This window comes from Saccopteryx bilineata, chromosome 2 (assembly GCF_036850765.1).
Source record: "Saccopteryx bilineata isolate mSacBil1 chromosome 2, mSacBil1_pri_phased_curated, whole genome shotgun sequence".
In the NCBI taxonomy this organism is placed as follows: domain Eukaryota; kingdom Metazoa; phylum Chordata; class Mammalia; order Chiroptera; family Emballonuridae; genus Saccopteryx; species Saccopteryx bilineata.
Window position 1 is genome coordinate 229,745,452 of NC_089491.1, and position 19,992 is coordinate 229,765,443.

General features: G+C 45.0%; 1 protein-coding gene, 1 long non-coding RNA gene and 1 pseudogene across 2 annotated transcripts in view; 1 reads left to right on the forward strand and 2 right to left on the reverse strand.

Moving 5' to 3' along the window:
• The window catches only part of GART (phosphoribosylglycinamide formyltransferase, phosphoribosylglycinamide synthetase, phosphoribosylaminoimidazole synthetase), a 37,465-nt gene extending 20,521 nt beyond the window's left edge, over positions 1-16,944 (forward strand). Inside the window, exons 15-22 of the mRNA XM_066259481.1 lie at positions 1,132-1,383; positions 1,628-1,780; positions 5,690-5,896; positions 7,341-7,478; positions 12,022-12,152; positions 12,402-12,543; positions 14,045-14,160; positions 14,257-16,944. Of these exons, the coding sequence (XP_066115578.1) occupies positions 1,132-1,383; positions 1,628-1,780; positions 5,690-5,896; positions 7,341-7,478; positions 12,022-12,152; positions 12,402-12,543; positions 14,045-14,160; positions 14,257-14,448 (1,331 nt within the window). The 3' untranslated portion in view covers positions 14,449-16,944. The remainder of the gene's footprint in view (positions 1-1,131; positions 1,384-1,627; positions 1,781-5,689; positions 5,897-7,340; positions 7,479-12,021; positions 12,153-12,401; positions 12,544-14,044; positions 14,161-14,256) is intronic.
• The window catches only part of LOC136325309 (uncharacterized), a 28,586-nt gene continuing 16,078 nt past the window's right edge, over positions 7,485-19,992 (reverse strand). Inside the window, exons 2-3 of the long non-coding RNA XR_010729240.1 lie at positions 16,938-17,070; positions 7,485-7,688 (exon numbers count right to left, since the gene is read on the reverse strand). This is a non-coding gene — a long non-coding RNA (uncharacterized lncRNA). The remainder of the gene's footprint in view (positions 7,689-16,937; positions 17,071-19,992) is intronic.
• On the reverse strand, positions 8,696-11,284 carry LOC136323154 (alpha-parvin-like; annotated as a pseudogene).

Consider the following 19,992-nt stretch of genomic DNA (forward strand, 5'->3'; position numbering starts at 1 on the left):
GTGTGGTCGCCACCAGTACAGCTAACGAGAGGGACTGTGTCACAAGATGAGGCAAATTAACATTGATCACTCTACCTGAAGAAAACTTAGACCCTGATGTCCCAAAACCCCTCCACCAGGGTTTGTTCCCCAGACTCATACTCCTCTACTATCCGCTAGGCCTCATCTGTCTTCTGGGTCTTGGGCACTTTCTAGACCCATCTTTCTCATGGCCACATCCATTTCCAGACCCATCTTTCTCATGGCCACGTGGATGGGCAGGTGGGTTGGTCCCTCCTCACTGGCCCTGCAGCAGAGGCAGATGGGTTCTTGGTGTTCTGAATCTAAGTTTTATTTTCCCACAGAAAGGACAAAAAATGTGCCTAAGGTTTATAGAAACATTGCTTAAATAAATAGAATTTTGAGCAAAATGAAACTACAAGGGAATGAAACTGCCTCTTTTTATTACCATTTCTGTGCACAGGTCTGTTCCGGAAGCCAAATTGCCTTTTCAGCCATTTGTTAGAGCAGTTTCTTCTCTGGAGTCTGTGTACCTAGACCCTGTTTTCACATGATATTATGATGAAGCAAACAATTGGGTACTTCTTAGGCCTGGGCATTTGGAGTTAGGCAGGTCAGTTAAATCACTCTCTTAAGCCTGAGTGATTGTAATGATCAAATATCAGTGGAAGCATTTCTGAAATGACATTATATTCAGCTGAGCATTCCTCTCATGAAAGTAATGATGTTTGGAGGCCACACTCACCCTTTTTGGAAATGAGTGCTATCTCCCATAAAATCATGTTTAGTTAAAAGTTCTGTTATAATCCCTGGCCGGTTAGCTCAGTTGATTAGAGCGTCATGCCAAAACACGAAGGTTGTGGGTTCTATCCCCAGTCAGGACGCATATGGGAAGCGACCAACAAATACATAAATGTGGAACAACAAATCTCTCTCTCTCTCTTTCCCTCTCCTCCCCTTCCCCCTTAAGCCTATCAGTAAATTTAAAAAAAATTTTTGTAGGAACCAATACAGTACATTTTAGTGACTATTTGGACTGTAGCCACACGTTTAATCGTAGCTGGTGTCACTACTTCCTAGATAGATGTCTACATGTTATGATTTCTTTTTCTTGTTTTATCCTCCTGCCAGGAGGCGAAACGGCAGAAATGCCGGACATGTATCCCTCTGGAGAATATGACCTGGCTGGCTTTGCTGTTGGCGCCATGGAGCGGGATCAGAAACTCCCTCGGCTGGAGAGAGTCACTGAAGGGGATGCTGTTATTGGAATAGCTTCATCTGGTCTTCACAGCAATGGGTTTAGCCTTGTGAGGAAGATTGTAGCGAAATCTTCCCTTCAGTACTCCTCTCCAGCACCTGATGGCTGTGGTGACCAGACCTTGGGTAAGCGCACTTTCGTTTTTAAAATCTCCTGCTTGGAAATGTCTGAACAACCATTTCGTGGGGTTCATCTCTCATCTCTTAAAGTGGAATGAATTGCATTGTCCTATGGTCTTGTTTGGACACTATCTTAGAACTGCCCTATGTGTACAGGGTCACAGTCATACTGTATTTCACTTTGTTGTTTTTATATGCTTTGGTTTTATATTCGTAAGCTAAGTTTTTGTTTTATCTCTCCACTATACAGGGGACTTACTGCTAACTCCAACCCGCATCTACAGCCGTTCACTGTTACCTGTCTTACACTCAGGGCGTGTCAAGGCCTTTGCCCATATCACTGGTGGAGGATTGCTAGAAAACATCCCCAGAGTTCTCCCTCAGAAACTTGGGGTGGATTTAGGTAAGCTCACTGAAAGGACCTTTCACTCAGAACACAGGAGGAAAAAATACACTGGGGGGGAAACTTTATGTGTAGTTAGCACACATATGATTATACATGGAAAATCCTTATCCATGGGTTTTCTTGGGGAAAGAATAGGACTGACCCCTTTCTACCTTTTTTTGCCATATTAGCCATGTTTTAAGGCATAAAATCCTCTCATAAAATTGACTTACATAAGATGAAGTGTTATAAGACCCTCCAAGGGTCTTGGTGATCTCAGGCTCTATTCAGTTGGAACCAGAAACACACCAGGAGGGGCAGAGGTAGCTCATAAATAGTCCATTTCAGGAGGAGGTCGAGAAGACCCAAAGCAAGGCATACAGAAGGAGGCAGGTTTGAGGGCCATTTTGTGCTTAGAAGGAAAAAGAAGTCCAGAGTTTCTAGGTAAGCAGGTGAGTAGATGGCAACGTCCATCACAAAGGAGAAAGAGGAGATCTGGAGCAGGAAGCAGGAATACAGTGTTTTAAGTCTTCAGTGTGTTTGATACAAGGAATCTGTGAACAGAAGTCAAAATTGGATTAAAGATAAATCAGGTGCTCATAGGCAGATAGCTATGCCATAAGAGCAGGAGACCAACAGTTCTTCAGTGTTCTGTCCACCTTGGCAGAGGTAGAATTACTGAAAAAGAACAGGCAGAAGTGGAGTAAACCATGTAAAAGTATCGGCTGCAACATGGATTTGAACATGATACTGGTCAGCAGTGTGGGTGCAGCATAGATCTAGGGTGAGGACTAGAAATAGACCAGCATTTCAGAGTTAGGTCTAAAAGAAGGGTATATACAACCCCCTCCCCACCGTCCCAGTTATTGTCGGGGGTGGGGATGATGGGTGCAGAGACACAGAGACAATGAATGGAGAGTACTGTGCTTAAAAGAGTGATTGGTCCTGGCTGGTTAGCTCAGTTGGTTAAGAGAGTCATCCTGATACACCAGGGTTTGATCCCCGGTCAGGGCACATACAAGAATCAACCCATGAATGCATTAACGAGCAAGATAACAAATCAAGGTTTCTGTTTCTCATTCTCTCTCCCCCTTCCTCTCTCTCTAAAATTAACTTTAAAAAAAAAAAAAGAAAGGAATTGGTTAGCCTGACCAATGGTAGTGCAGGGAATAAAGCATCAACCTGGAATGCTGAGATCACCAGTTCAAAACCCCACGGTGGCCAGCTCTGAGCGCGGGCTCATCAGCACAGGGTTGCTGGCTTCCAAGGTGGACAGAACACTGAGGAACAATCTGGGCAGGGCGGGCTGCATGGGAATCCCTTCAGTAGCATTTTACAGAAGTGTCCGTGGGAGGATTAAATTCGTAGTTTAAGACATTCCTGGGCTAGAAGTGTTTTTAAGTGAGCATAACAAAACTTGAAAGAAGTATTCTTCCTCTTGAAATCGTTAAAAACAGTGGCATACTGATGAATGGGGCACAGGAGCAGGGCTAACCTGTGCTTTTGCCAATTGCTGTGGTATAAATACTCCCATCCCTGGCCAGTTCTTAAGTGGCTGTATTAACTGCCTCTACAAGCTGACTCTAGCACGCCACTGGTTAAAAAGTATACAGTCGTCACCACATCAGGAAATTGAGAGTTGTCATAGCCACATTCCTAAAAGCTATTATATTTTGAGTTATACAAATGTCTATATCCCAATGAAATGTAAACTCAAGTCTCTTGCATCAGCCTCTGTCCACCTTGGTTTCTTCCATGAATCATATTTTGACAACAGATTTAAATAAGGAATCTTCATTAAAATGATAATTTATCGTGTTATTCATGACATATTTAATCATTGGTAGAACTATGTTCTTTGTCAGTATTTTTTTCTGTAAATAAATATTTTTTAAATATTTGGTAAAATATAATTTGATAATCTGCTGTTTATCCTGCCATTTACTATATTGTCAGTACTGTATCTACTGTTATAATAACATCGTTTTTTATTAAGAGTATTCCATTTTTTATAGACATACTACTATTTGGTTTTATGTTGCTGTTGACTTTTGACTGTTGATAGAATAGTGAACATCATAATAGCTAAATCTTTTGAGCTCAACTTTTAGGAATGTACATTTCCCAGCTAGTAGAAATGGAATTAAATCTGACAGGGAAAAATCTTAGAAATATGAAGCTTCTTAAATATTGTATCAACTTTAGAGCATTAACAAACTTATCCTGCCTGACCTCTGGTGGCGTCTACCTGGAATGCCGAGGTTGCCAGTTTGAAACCTCAGGCTTGCCTGGTCAAGGCACATATGAGAAGCAACTATGAGTGGAGGCTTCCCACTTCTCCCCCCCCCCTTTTTCTCTCTCTCTGTCTAAAACCAATAAATAAAATCTTAAAAAAAAAAACAAAACTAATTATCTTGCAGATATACCAAATAAATAAGGGGAATGGATAGTCAACCTCATTATGTAATAAAAAGCTAAGTTCATAGTGGTCTTCTTAGGAGCATTATAATGAAATATTTAACAATATAGTTCCTGTAAGTCAAATCCCATAACTATAGATTCTAAAGAACAATCCAAATTTTTTTATTCAAGAATTGTGTGTGTATGTGTGCATGTGTGTGTGTGTGTGTGTATCCCTTAACCTAAACATTTTATTAAAGATTTTTTTTGTATTATTTGTTTTTGTTTTGTTTTGTTTTGTGGGGAGTTTGTGTGTGTGTGTGTGTATTTTTCTGAAGTGAGAAGCAGGGAGGCAGAGAAACAGACTCCCACGTGCACCTGACTGGGATCCACCCGACATGCCTACCAGAGGGCAATGCTCTGCCCATCTGGGGCATTGCTTCATTGCAATGGAGCAATTCTAGCACCTGAGGCAGAAGCCATGGAGCCATCCTCAACACCTGGGCCAACTTTGCTCCAGTTGAGCCTTGGCTGCAGGAGGGGAAAAGAATGACAGAGAGAAAGGAGAGGGGGGAGGGTAGAGAAGCAGATGGGCGCTTCTCCTGTGTGTGCTGGCCGGAAATCGAACCTGGGACTTCCACACGCCAGGCCGACGCTATACCACTGAGCTAGTCAGCCAGGGCCCTATATTATTTGTGATATTAAAGGATATATTCTAAAAGAAAAAAAGGCCTAAGTCTAAATTAAATTTATTTTAAAATAAATACAGAGGGATATGGTATTTGATCTTTTCTTTTTATAATCAAAAATGTTTATTGGGATGGCTCCCACCCATCTGGATTCCGAGTGATCTCCCCTCTGAAGGAGAGTTCTCTGTTAGCCTTGCTCCCCCCCCTCCCCCACAGGCTGACAAAGGACAGTGGAGCAGCTGGCTAAAGGTGGTGATGACTTTACAGCCTCCTGGGCCTTTCCCATCCGTGCAGCACAAGTGGAGCTCTGCATCAGGCACTGCTTGTGTCTTCCCCTCCTCTCCTGGAGACGGGTGAAGGGGAGCCTTAGCAAGGAGGAGGTTGTCAACGCTGTAAATGGCGTATCTGATCTTAAACCTTTTATTGAACATGACTTTTCTTTAATAGTATATGCCTTTCCTTTAAATCTGCTTACAGGCCACCTAGTTTTACATTGTACTTAGGGTGCATTTTGGTCCTGAGACCCAGCTAAACATTCACAAAAGGGAAGCATGCCAAACTTTACTGGAATTCACTGTGAGCACATCGAATGCATCAGGGGATTTCGAAGAATCTAAATGGTTTGTGTAGCACAAAACCTCACTGAGTTGTGAATACTGGCAAGTGTGTCAGCAAAACAGTTCTTGATGTCTAAGGTGTAGATGTCTGTAGGACAGTTCATGGGTTTGCCCTGTGTAAGAGAGCAGTTCTGGTTGTGATTTCCATAGCTGTGTGCATGCATATCTGTTTGTTTTGTGTGAATCAGCAGGTTAATCCGAAAAGTCTTCCCTGTTTTCAGATGCCCAGACCTGGAGGATCCCCGCGATCTTCTCATGGTTGCAGCAGGAAGGACACCTCTCTGAAGAAGAGATGGCCAGAACATTTAACTGTGGGGTCGGGGCGGTCCTCGTGGTGGCTCAGGACATGACAGAGCAGGTCCTGAGGGATGTTCAGCAACAGCAGGAGAAAGCCTGGGTGATTGGCAGGGTGGTAGCCTGCCCTGAAGGTAATTGCTCCTAAATTAGTGGTTCTTTAAATGTAACTGTGTCCTACCTCACACACTCTCTGTCCACTGTGCAGCCATCACTGTATCACAGCTGGAATGACAACAGCACACCAGTGACACCACATCTCTCAATTTCCACCTCAGGTTGCTGAGACCTCTTGATAGCAGTCACATGGGCACATCCACACCCCATAGGACGAGCCTTGAAGGGGGGGGACGTGAGAGCTAGGGGATAAATACCACTTCAGGGACAGAAGGAGGGAGCTGTTCTGAGGCACAGTCTGCGCGACTCCTTCAGGGGTCCCGGGAAGTCGAGTCCCTGCTGCCCACAGTGGTAACCCAGTTTACGGGGGCACTCACATATTGGCTATCATGTCCCGCTCTTCCAGATCCTTACTCCACTTCCCTGGAGTCACTTCCTGAAGACCTTGCTTTGGGCTCTGTTTTGTGGCTCAGCTCAGACCAAGGCATAGTGAGCAAGCCCCCATACTGTGAGGTACTGAGGGGCCCTATTAGAAGGTCTAGAAAAATGCCTGACCGGGCAGTGGCGCAGTGGATAGAGCATTGGACTGGGATGCAGAGGACCCAGGTTCGAGACCCCGAGGTTGCCAGCTTGAGCACAGGCTCATCTGGTTTGAACAAGGCTCACCAGCTTAAGCCCAGGGTCACTGGCTTGAGCAAGGGGTCACTCTGTCTGCTGTGGCCCCCCCCCCCAGACAGGGCACATCTGAGAGAGTGGTCATTGAACAGTTAGGGTGCTGCAACGGAGAATTGATGATTCTCATCTCTCTCCCTTACTGTCTGTCCCTATCTGTCGCTCTCTCTGACTTTCTCTGTCTCTGTCACAAAAAAAAGAAGAAGAAGGTCTAGAAATGGGCAGAGTGGCAGAAAAGCCCCTCAGAATTAGAATTGGCTAACAGAGATGCCAGGGCTTGTCAATTCTGTGTTACTGGCCTTTCATTCCTTTATTGTTTAGGTTTAATTTGCAGGAAGGTTCTCCAAATACCATAAAAATGTCTTGAGCCCACATCCTTCAGCTCACGTTGCAATAAGAGAGGCCCTCCCTTTCTCAACATCCTGTACCACATCTTTGACCTTGCCTGGGACACACGCCTGCCCTTGAGGCCAGGCGCTCCTAAGCTTCTAGCACCATTGTGGCTGGGAGATTTAGAGGGGTGGGGACAGAACCCTGGCAGGCAGCAATATATCCACAATTGACTTAGGTATAGTCTTGTGCTATAGCTTTTAGTTGAAGTAAGCAGTGTGTTCACCTTAAGAAAGTTTTTATGAATGAGTAATATTAAGTAACACAAACCTATTATTTTAGTCCTTGCATATCTTATTCTCTGAATAAAAGTCTTCTAAAGTTTATAAAATACTTTTTACTGTTATTGTTAATTCACAGTTCTTCTTTACTTCTTTATTGGGTACGTTTGAAATGAAGGTTCTCCCCGTGTGAGAGTCAGGCACCTGAATGAAGCCATGCAGGTAAACGGGTCAGTGCTGGGGAATGGCACCACAAGAGGTCACTTCTCTGTCCAGCCAAAGAAGGCAAGAGTGGCTGTCTTAATATCTGGAACAGGTGAGTGATGGCTTCTTCTTTGCTGCAGCGCTATGGACATGCTCTTCCCTTCCTTCCCCACCTCCTGCCAGCCCCCGCCGCCTCATTCCTTGCCTCCCAACAAAAACCCTTCACACTGTGAGGACTCTTGGCAGAGGAGCCAGGATCACTGAGGACTGTGATCTTTCTCCATCCTCAGACTTGACACTCTTCTTGGCATTTGAGATCACTCTGAAAGGGAAAGCAGAGGTGTCAGGGAGATGGCTGAGGAAAGATAAACTAGCAAACAACAAAGGAGGGGAAATCCAGCTTCTTTTGCATCATGGCTTTGTAGTTGAAAGTCTTACAGTGGTAGAGAGGGGTTTTTTCATTGTTAATAATAATATGAAATTTGTGTTTGACGCTTGTGGAGAAAGGAGCGAAATAATAAGAGTAGCATATTCTCTTAGGTGGATATAACATGACTTTTCCCCTCTATTATAAGTAACATGGCTGTGAACATGCTCGTCATTTGCATTAAGTGCATATCTGATCATTTCTGTAAGAAACACCCCAGAAATGTAATCGCTTTACAAGTCCATTGATAATTTCAATATTCTTTAGGCATAAGTTGATGGTAAAGCAAAGAGCCTTTAGTGAGGGCAGTAATGGTTTGTTTGCTTTTTTTCTTCACACAGCAAAGTGTGTTTAAATGAGTGCATTCCCCTTGTGCCATCTCACTTTAGTGTTGCTCAGGGGACAAAGCAATGGCTTATCTTGATTTGCTGTCAGGGAGGTAAAAAAGAACAAACAAATATTATGCTGTTTACTATTTCCTAATGAAAAAGAGGACATTTCATTAATTACGTAAAAGATAATCATATCCTTTTCCACAAATTGACATAGGAGTACATTGCCTTTGTATCTTAAATGCTTATTGCCTGACCTGTGGTAGCGCAGTGGATAAAGCGTTGACCTGGAATGCTGATGTTGCCGGTTCAAAACCCTGGGCCTGCCCAGTCAAGGCACATATGGGAGTTGATGCTTCCTGCTCTTCCCCCCCTTCTCTCTCTTCTCTAAAATTAATAAATAAAAATTAAAAAAAATAAATTAAAAAAATGCTTATTAAGCTCAGTGATAATTCCTTCGTAGAGCAGAATATCCAGAGAAATAGGTAGTCTCTCTAAATTGTGTGTATGTGTGTGTGTGTTGTCATTTATGTTATGGGTCTGGAGTTAGTGCAGATGGACCGTGGAAAAAGAAATGTTTTGGACAATATGGGAGGAGGCCTGACTCTGGGTGGTGTAGTCAGAGATCAAAATGAACTCCTTGGCATAGGAGAGGGCTCCATGCGATGGGCCTAGAGCAATGATGAGTGAGGCACAGGCTTCAGAGGCCAGCACTCAGGCTATGTCCACCTGGTGTGTCCGGGAGGGTCCTATAATGGAGGTACATCAGTAAGAGGTATTAATCATCCCAAGACCATCGTGAGTCCCACAAGCCATGTGCCTCTCTCTGAGAGTATTTCCCTATGTTGTTAAGTGTGCAAGTATTTCCCCATGCTTCTTGTCCTGCTGGTCACCCCTACTCCAGCCCCTGTTTTATTCACAAGGACCCAGCAGCCCGGGACAACTAGAACCTTGAATTTTAAAGCTGGGTTCATGGAAAAGGGGACACAGGTCCCCACAGCTCACAAGTAGCCCACACAAGGAAACTGTTCAGCTTGGGTCCGAATGACTTACATTTTTCCTCACCTAAATTAGCAGGAATTACATGTGGGCAGAGCCAGAAACAGTCCAAACAAGCAATGAAGGCAAAAAGGAGTTCCTTTCTTTAAAGCTCAAGGGTCACTGGCAAAGAGCCCTGCTTCCCAAGCCAGCCCACTGGTGCTGGAGGGTAGCGTGCATTCGCCTGATGACAATGAATTGTGTTCTTACTCTGCAGGAAAATGTAGGGCGTGTCTGTTACATGCATCAAGCAAAAAGGCTATAAAATGTGCCACTCCGTTAACTTGAAAACAGATTCTTTCCCAAGTGTCACCCTGAAACCAGAAAATGGGGTTATTACAAATCTGAAGGAATTAAGAGTCATTTTCATTTGTACGAATGAGTTGAGGGATGACTCCTGCCACTTATACACCATTAATGGTGTGAAATTTGATTTGCCAGTTTTAGTGTAAATCACTACGCCGTGACCTGGCCTGCTTTGTGGGGAGATCAGTGGGCTCCTGTCTTATTTGTGGGTGCACATGCAAACACAACTCTAGGACAAGCAAGAGATGTGATGTAATATGCTAGTTATTAACAAATACATTCAAAGAGGAAAAACAAATGCCAACTTCTGGCAAGTCACTTTACTTCTCTGAGCCTCAGTTTCCCCATCTGTAAAAGGGGAAGGTAACACCTGCCTCAGTGAAAGTTATGAAGACTGAGTTTAAGTATGTCAGGAAACTTAGTGTGATATCTAGTGTTTACTTTACACCCATTAAATGGTAAATTTTATTTTTATTTTCATCTTCTGTGGGGGGGTCTCTTGGACTAAGCTGGTTCCCAAATCACACTGAGTGAAGTCTAGACCTGGCACCAGGATGGAGACAGTCTTCCTAGACCATTGCTGGGTCAGCCCACTGAGTTATTCATCATTTCATTCCTAGTTCAGGTCCCACTATCTCCGGGCTGTAGCTGGACTTGTGGGAGAGCAGGGTAAGGTGGTTCAGGGGATGGTCAGTCTCCCCTCCACTCCTCATTCCAGTACTTGGTGAAGAGGGTGTACAGCACTCATAGTATGGATTTCAGGTCACAGTTGATATGTCAGCTAGCTATGGTTTTGGCTTTTCCAGTCCTCTGTCTTGCATGAGCTCAAAGGCAAAGAACAATTTTAAGACCTTCTGTTAGAACTTTCTGGGGTTGACCTGGTTGGGTAGGTCATTTGGTTAGAGCATCATCCTGAGAGGCCAAAGCTGTCTGGGGTCAGAAAGAAGCCATGCAGGGGCACAGAGTGCCCTTTAGGAGTCTCTTGAACAGCACCAGGTACACCCCATATGCAAGCTGGGTTTCCAGTTCAGGGACCTCTGGGTTCAGTTTATTCAGATGCTTGTTCACGAAAGTGATTAGAGTCTTTCTCACCACACTGAGCTTATCTGGTGCGTGGTTGAACAAGGCGTCAGAGCCATCACACTCACGCCTTCCCAAAACAGCTCTGTGTGACCAGCTATTTCCTCTTGGATTCACCGAGATTGGAGGATGCCTTCTCGTTTCTGGAGCACAACCACATTGGTGGAAATGTGGGCTGAGGTCCCCTGAAATACTGGAACAGAGCAGCCTCAGGTGCAGGGCGGCTGCCAGGCTCAGCATGAACAGAGCCCACACCCACCTGTTGCTCTGGGAGGAAGTTTCAGGGTTCGTTGGTCCCCTGAACAGTCTGCAGCTTTTGCTTCTGTGCAGTCTCCAACTAGGTTACCGCAGCGCCATCAGCTTCTCGCTCTCAGATGTCTCAGACAGCTTCCACAGAGCTCGTCTGTCGTGTGGCTCTCCAGCCAGCACACCATGAATCCAGTCAGTTCACACTTTCATCAGTGTTTGAAGTTCAGGATTAGATCCTCCATCTTTTGCACTTCATTCTCCCCCAGCATCGTGTCCTCAGGGTCCAGCTTACAGGGGACCAGGCTAAGGGGCAGGTGGTGGTATTCGTGCCCTCCTCAAGCTCTGGCACCTCCTTGGCCCTCTTTAGCTGGGTTTCCCCAAAAAGGAGTCATCTTTCTCCCAGGACAGGGGTGACGTGGCAGTGGGGGACTTGGGGATAGTAGGCGACTTTTGGGGGGAGGTGGCCATGGCAGCAGAGTGGGCAGCTGCAGGCCAGACAGGCAGGCACTGGGCAGAGGCGGTAGGCATAGGCATGGCGAGACTGAGGCTGCAGCTTTCCCCTTGGTGGTTTATTTCTGAGAGGATGGGTTTTTCTTGCTTAATTAAGTGGCGTATTTCTCATCAATCACTTAAATCATATACTGTTTCCCCTAGTATGCTAAATCATAAGATAATTATATTGAAATAGTAATTACAAATCCTAAAACCAGGAATGCCTATGTTCTCATAAGCTTTTTATTTTTTAATCTTTCTGTTGATTGAAGAGAGAGAGAGAGAGAGAGAGAGAGAGAGAGAGAAAGACATCAACTTATTGTTCCACTTAGTTCCATTTAGTTGTGCACTCACTGATTGCTTCTCACATGTGCCCTGACCGGGGATCAAATCTTGATCATTCCCTGTTCCAATTGGCACATATCAGAAGGCTGGTGGTTGGGTGAAAAAGGTGAAGGGACGAAGTTCAGAGTGGTCGTTACTAAATAGTCACAGGGATATAAAATACAGCACAAGGAATATAGTCAATAATATTTAATAACTAGGGATGGTGCCAAGTGGGTGCTAGACTTACAACTTCATAAGGTCTGTAAGTATCTAACCACTATGCTGTACACCTGAAACGAAGATAATATTGAATGTCAACTGTAATTGAAAAATTAAAAATGTTTTAAGTGGCTTGTACCTCTTTTTAAAAGATGTGAGCTTACTTGTGTTTTTCTCTTTCTCAGGTTCAAACCTCCAAGCTCTCATAGACAGCACTCAGAAGCGAGGTAGTGCTGCACACATAGTTGTCGTTATCTCCAACAAAGCTGCTGTGGCCGGGCTGGACAAAGCAGCCAGAGCAGGCATTCCCACCAGCGTAAGTCACCTACGAAGGGCCTTTGCTGCCGGCTGTATTGAAGTTTCTCTTCTGCCACTATAGGATCTGGGTCTACAGGGCACTTGTCTTTTGGATTTTTGGGTTTGGGGTGGGTGCTGGCCTTGCCTGTTCCTTAACTCTTTATAGTGGGTGTGTCTTCAGAAGTGAAGTACGGTCTATGTAAAAGTCAGGTTTTAAATTATTTTTGGTAATTCATTGAAAAAGACTGCTTCCCTTTTTTTATTCTAGGTAATTAATCATAAGTCATATAAAAGCCGTGTAGACTTTGACACTGCAATTGACCAAGTCCTTGAAGAGTTCTCCACGGACATAGTCTGTCTTGCAGGATTCATGAGAATCCTATCAGGCCCCTTTGTCAGAAAATGGAATGGTAAGCAAAAATTGTTTGACAGCACATTGAGAAACCAAGTGAAGATGGACTGCAGGGTTGTTAACTTGCCCATTAAGCCCAGTGAAACGTTTACTGTGACATTCATTTTATGACATGAGTCATAATGTGCTTGTCTTTGCCTGAGCCCAGAGAATACCCAGTGATGATTAATTATCCTGCTTTTGTTGGGTTTCTTTGGCCTGCGGTAATTAGTCACTTTTTCTACTATGGCTTAGGTTTGTTTCACACTCTTAGAAAGATAGTATTTCACCTTCTGAGGAAATAACTAGAAGAGACTCTTTTACTTGTTCAGAGGAGAAAGTGATTTCCTGTGTCTGGTCCTCTCCTGAGGAAGTGTAGACCAGCCTGGCCTGTGGTGGCGCAGTGGATAAAGCATCAACCTGGAACACTGAGGTTGTCAGTTCGAAATCCCAGGCTTGGCTGGTCTAGGCGCATATGGCAGTTGATGCTCCTTGCTCCTCTACCCCTTTCTCTTTCTCTCTTCCTCCTCTCTTTCCCTTTTCTAAAATGAATCTTTAAAAAGGTGGGGGGAGTGTAGGCCAGTACCAGAAAATGGCAAGAAGAAAACAAAATAGCTGGTGTTACTGCCTTTTTCCACAAAAGTTTTAACTGCGTCCTATTGTGTTTTTTGTGCACAATTTGAGTACTAACTGCATTTTCTCAGCAAAGAGTTTGCGCTTTCCTGAGAGAATAGACGCTTGTGGTAGAATATGAAACAGGCAGTGCTTTCAGTGGCATTAGGCATGGAGCTCACTCAGCCAGTCTGGCTGATGGACGTGCACCTGGTTATGAGTCAAGCACATAGACACTGGGCAAGGATTTCGTGGGTCTTTCTAATAGCATGCACCAGCGACAAGCTGAGTTTTCTTCATGGGCCCTAGGATCCGCACTGGATCCACTGCCGCCCCACACTGTCCTTGTCCAGCTTCAGTCACTGCAGGCATCTGTCCAAGTCCTTCATGTGTCTCCAGGTGTTCAAGGGAAGAACTCGCCACCCCAGGGCCTCCTTGAATGAGAACCTGTATTTCCCTTGGCCTCATTTCCACCTCTGTTAAACACCCATCCCAGAGACACCCTGCTCCTCCTGACTTGTTTCTGGGTGAGAAAGCATACATTCCTTGAACAGAACACACGGTCATTTGTATTTTTTTGGTGAAAGGGAGAGAGAATGGAAGGGAGAGAGATGAGAAGCGTCAACTTGTAGTTGCGGCACTTGAGTTAGTTGTTCAATGATTGCTTCTCATACGTGCCTTGACCGGGCTGCCCAAGCCAAGCCAGTGACCCCTTGCTCAAGCCAGCAACACTGGGGTCATGTTGATGATCCTGTGCTCAAGCTGGCATGTCCACATTCAAGCCAGTGATCTTGGGATTTCAAACCTGGGACCTCAGCATCCTAGGTCAATGCTCTATCCAATGCACTACCGCCAGTTAGGCTCACACAGGTTACTTTCATTCTGACCACTGTGCTTTTACTTTCCAGGGAAAATGCTCAACATCCACCCATCCTTGCTCCCTTCTTTTAAGGGTTCAAATGCCCATGAGCAAGCCCTGGGCGCAGGCGTCACCGTAACTGGCTGCACCGTACACTTTGTAGCTGTGAGTAGGTCCTCTTTCTACCAAAATATTTCTGGTAGTTAAACATGAGTTGCACCAGCTAGAAAGTCATGTTCAAAACTTTCCTTCTTTTTCCAGGAAGATGTGGATGCCGGACCAATTATTTTACAAGAAGCTGTTCCAGTGAAGAGGGGTGACACTGTTGCCACCCTGTCTGAAAGAGTGAAAATGGCAGAACATAAAATCTTCCCCGCAGCCCTGCAGCTGGTGGCCAGTGGGACTGTCTGGCTTGGAGAAGATGGCAAGCTCTGTTCTGTCCAGAAGGAATGAAGCTGCCTGATTCAGGAAACAAGTCTGGCTGTGTGCTTGGTGGCTGTTTATCATGTCCTCATCCCAGAAGAAAAACTGCTAAAAGAAAGAGGACCTCACCCTTTTACCTCTGTGGCCATTTTTGAATGACCAGAGATTCACTGCAAGTGACTGGTACGGCACATCCGATACATGTATATGTCATCTCCAGTGGTACTGTAGGTTTCACCTATTTACAACCTTCTTGTTCTTAGTCTTTCTCACCTTCTTTTTCTGGCCAGCATTACCTCTGGGGCTCGTAGGTTCCCCCAGTCCAGGCCTCTGGCTGACAACTCTGTGTTTCCCAACATAGACTGTGGGTAGCAGCTGCCCTCACATCAGCAGGAGAGTCCGGGACATCATTTCATACAGGTCCCTTTGCTATAAAAGCAGTTGGCTCTTCGGTTCCGGGGAGTTCACTGACATTATTAAGCACCTATTACACGTATGCCAAACACTGTCCTGTGACATTCACAGGATGTTAAAAAATCTAAAGGAGAATGGTGTAAGTTAGACAAACCTATGTAAGCTTATGACTTCAGAAATAAAGTTTCCTAGCCCTTACTTTGATACTGACCTTCACTAAAAGGACCCTGGACTACATGTAAGACAGTTGACTCCATATCTTGGATTAGGAGGAACCAAAATATGTCTGAATGTTTGGTTGCCAGAAACCAGGAACACACTTTGAAATTGCAGGGACAGTACTGACAGGCTTAAAAGGTGCCTACTGTCTAGTTTGTGAAGAGCTGAGTATTGTTTGGACATGTCGAATGTGTTTACAGTAAAACTTAAAGACAAAAGGTCATTTAAGCTATGAAGAAGTCATAATGCCAGAAAGGGTCAATATTTTATTGATTTAATAAACGTGGACATTTTGGCCCTGGCCGGTTGGCTCAGTGGTAGAGCGTCGGCCTGGCATGCGGAAGTCCCAGGTTCGATTCCTGGCCAGGGCACACAGGAGAGGCGCTCATCTGCTTCTCCACCCCCCCCCCCTTCCTCTCTGTCTCTCTCTTCCCCTCCCGCAGCCGAGGCTCCATTGGAGCAAAAAGATGGCCCGGGCGCTGGGGATGGCTCCTTGGCCTCTGCCCCAGGCACTAGAGTGGCTCTGGTCCCGACAGAACGACGCCCCGGAGGGGCAGAGCATCGCCCCCTGGTGGGCGTGCTGGGTGGATCCCGGTCGGGTGCATGCGGGAGTCTGTCTGACTGCCTCCCCGTTTCCAGCTTCAGAAAAATACAAAATAAATAAATAAATAAATAAATAAATAAATAAACATGGACATTTTCATTATAAATGTCTTTATTTCTTTTGTGAAAGCAAGAATAAAATGGATCAGCTCCCTTGACCACACACTGTGTTCAGATAGATTGGGAGTGAGGGAGTCCCATTGTTAATAATCTCTGCTGGTTACACACAGCAATCAAAGGGAAAGGATTCTAGTGTGAATTCTGAAATAAGTAAGCCAAATGTTCTAAAAAGGAATGCTGTTTGTTTCTAAGAGACTTCTGTCTCTAAATGTTTCCTCTCAATGTTTTTACTGCTTTTAACTGAACTGCTATACAAACCTAAATAACTCGAGTACAATACAGTAATATTTAATTATCCTGAGTTTAATAATTTACTGCTAGTCCCTCATCACTTCTTTCTTGGCTCTTCTGTGCTAAGTGGCCAGAAGCAGGTCAAATTGTGCCCTAGGAGAGGCTGGCCACCAACCCAACTGGCCCTTCTAGCTGGCACTCAGCCTGTGGCTGCCCCACAACCAAAGACACCCTGGCCACCTGTGTCTCTGGGTTGATCGTCCAGGCTTAAAGTCTCAGACAGGGTTTATCTGACTGACCAAGTTTAGTCACCTACCTGCTGTCAGCCAGGTCAGAAAGTTGAACTGCCTCTCCCATGACATTGGGTGCCATGCTCAGCCACCCCCCGGTACAAAGGTCCAGGTCCACAGCCAAAGTGATGGTGCAACAACAAGTGCATAAGGATAATTCATAAAACCCCAGGTTTCTTTTTATTTAATTGATTTTTGGAGAGAGACAGGAACATAGATCTGTTCCCATGTTCCTGTATGTGTCCTAACCAGGGATTGAACCGGTAACCACTGTGCTTCCAGACAAAGCTCTAACCAACTGAGCTATCCAGCCAGGGTCCCCAGGTTTCTTTTTAAAGTTCATGTTATGCTAACAGTTCCTCTTGGCTTCTTATCTTCCCAGGCTGCTTTTGACCAGTTATCTAACACATAAATTTTGCCACCTCAACTATTGTTTGAAAGAGACAATCTCTGTTCCTTCTCAAGCCATGTATTTATCACAACAGAAGGCTGTTTTTCTTTATCCGGAGCCAGTCATAAATTAACACTTAAAAATTCACAAGTAGAAGCAATCCAAATGTTCATCAGCTACTGAATTGATAAAATATGGTCTCGCCATATAGTAGAGTGTCATTTGGTCCCAAAAAGAAATGAAGTACCTACCACATAGACCTTGAAACGTTATGTCAAGTGGAAGACTCCAGTCCCATGTGACCACACAGCTGATGCCATTTTCATGGAATTCCCAGAAGAAGCAAATCCAGAGAGACGGGAGTAGATGAATTTTTGCCCAGGGCTGTGGAGATAGAGATATAGGGGCGGATGACTGAAGGGTGCAGGGTTTCTTTCTGAGTAATGAGCGTGTTCTAAAACTGAGTGTTCCATCAGCCCAGGAACATACCTAAAGCCAATGAACTGTACCCTCTAAATGAATGAACTGTGTGGCATAGGAATTGTATCACAATAAAACTGTTTCCCCAAAAGAGAGAGAACTCTACTGTAACTGTAAAATAGTTTTTACTTATTTATTTTATTTTATTTTTTTTTTGTATTTTTTCCGAAGCTGGAAACGGGGAGAGACAGTCAGACAGACTCCCGCATGCGCCTGACCAGGATCCACCCGGCACGCCCACCAGGGGGCGATGCTCTGCCCCTCCGGGGCGTCACTCTATTGCCACCAGAGCCACTCTAGTGCCTGGGGCAGAGGCCAAGGAGCCATCCCCAGCGCCCGGGGCCATCTTTGCTCCAATGGAGCCTCGCTGCGGGAGGGGAAGAGAGAGACAGAGAGGAAGGAGAGGAGGAGGGGTGGAGAAGCAGATGGGTGCTTCTCCTGTGTGCCCTGGCCGGGAATCGAACCCGGGACCCCTTGCACGCCAGGCCGACGCTCTACCACTGAGCCAACCGGCCAGGGCTTGTAAAATAGTTTTTAAAAAGACTTTAATTCATAGTTTCTGAAGTACATCAAGATTACATTGAGTCTGATGTTTAAAAAAATACCTCAAATTGCTTGGCCTGTGGTGGCGCAGTGGATAAAGCATCAACCTGGAACACTGAGGTCACTGGTTCAAAACCCTGGGCTTGCCTGGTAAAGGCACATATGGGAGTTGATGCTTCCTGTCCACCCCCTTCTCTCTCTCTCACGCTCCTCTCTAAAATAAATAAAATCTAATATATATACATATACACACACCTCAAACTTACATTATAATTCACATTCGGCATATGAAGTCACTTTAAATGAATATAGATAAGACATTCATGCTTTGTGACAGAAAGAGTAAAAGCTGTTTATCTGAATAGCAGTCCTAATCCTCAGGTTCTCCATCTGTTAACCTGGTAATTCTCGTGGGTTAATTTATTTAAAATGCTAACTCCTGAGGCACACCTGTATGCTGAATACTGCAACTAAAGCATGGAGATTTTTTTTTACCATTTTTTAAAAAGTTTATTTGTTGATTTTAGAGAGAGAGGAGCAGGGGGCAAAGGAGGAAGAGACACAGAATTGTTGTTCCATTTATATGCATACACTGGTTGATTCTTGTATGTGACCTGACTGGGAATCAAATCCACAACCTTGGCATCTCAGGACGATGCTCCAACCAACTGAACTACCCAGCCAGGGCAAAAATTTGTTTCTTTCTTTTTTTTTTTTTTGTATTTTTCTGAAACTAGAAACAGGGAGAGACAGACAGACTCCTGCATGCGCCCGACCGGGATCCACCCGGCATGCCCACCAGGGGGCGACGCTCTGCCCACCAGGGGGCGTCGCTCTGCCGCGACCAGAGCCACTCTAGCGCCTGGGGCAGAGACCAAGGAGCCATCCCCAGCACCCGGGCCATCTTTGCTCCAATGGAGCCTTGGCTGCGGGAGGGGAAGAGAGAGACAGAGAGGAAGGAGGGGTGGAGAGGTGGAGAAGCAGATGGGCGCTTCTCCTGTGTGCCCTGGCCGGGAATCGAACCCAAGACTCTACACGCCAGGCCGATGCTCTACCACTGAGCCAACCGACCAGGGAAAATAAAGCATGGAGATTTTAATTTTATTATTATTATTATTGATTTTAGTGAGGGGAAGGGAGAGAGAGGAGGAGACAGGAACATCAATCTGTTCCTGTGCGTGCCTTGGCCGGGGGTTAAACTGGCAACCTCTGTGCTTCAGGATGATACTTTAACCCAGTGGTCCCCAACCTTTTTTGGGCCACGGACCAGTTTAATGTCAGAAAATATTTTCACAGACCGGCTTTTAGGGTGGGACGGATAAATGCACAAAATAAAATTATGTGACCAGCATAAAAACTGTGGTATTTTTAAATATAACTCAAATTTATGAGACAAGTGTCAAGAGTGAGTCTTAGCCCTGGCCGGTTGGCTCAGTGGTAGAGCGTCGGCCTGGCGTGCAGGAGTCCCGGGTTCGATTCCCGACCAGGGCACACAGGAGAAGCGCCCATCTGCTTCTCCACCCCTCCTCCTCTCCTTCCTCTCTGTCTCTCTCTTCCCCTCCCGCAGCCAGCGAGGCTCCATTGGAGCAAAAGATGGCCTGGGCACTGGGGATGGCTCTGTGGCCTCTGCCTCAGGCACTAGAGTGGCTCTGGTTGCAACAGAGCGACGCCCAGATGGGCAGAGCATCGCCCCTTGGTGGGCATGCCGGGTAGATCCTGGTCGGGCGCATGTGGGAGTCTGACTGCCTCCCTATTTCTGGCTTCGGAAAAATACAAAAAACAGGAAGAAAAAAAAAAAGAGTGAGTCTTAGACGGATGTAACAGAGGGAATCTGGTCATTTTTAAAAAATAAAGCATCGTTCAGACTTAAATATAAATAAAACAGAAATAATATAATTTTTTCTTTCTCTGTGGACCGGTACCAAATGGCCCACGGGCAAAGCATAGAGATTTTAATATTCTGAATCAATTTCGCTTTGCAAAAAAAAAGTTTGTGAATTGAAATATTGGTGGACACTGAAAGTCAAACTAAACTGCATTTAAAATTTTTCTGCACCACTAAACTAAAATTTGTAGAAAAAGTAGTTTTGTTAAAGCACTAACAATTCCTTTGTTTCCATTATATGCAAAAGCGAAACACGCTCTATCATTGAAGTAATTTTAAGTTAAATATTCAGCTGACAAGTCTGTTAAGTCTTCCTTTAGTTTTGTTGAAAGCTAAGCATTGTGAACACTCCAAATTTAGAAAGCATTTTGCCTTTCTCAGCATCCATAGCAAATCAA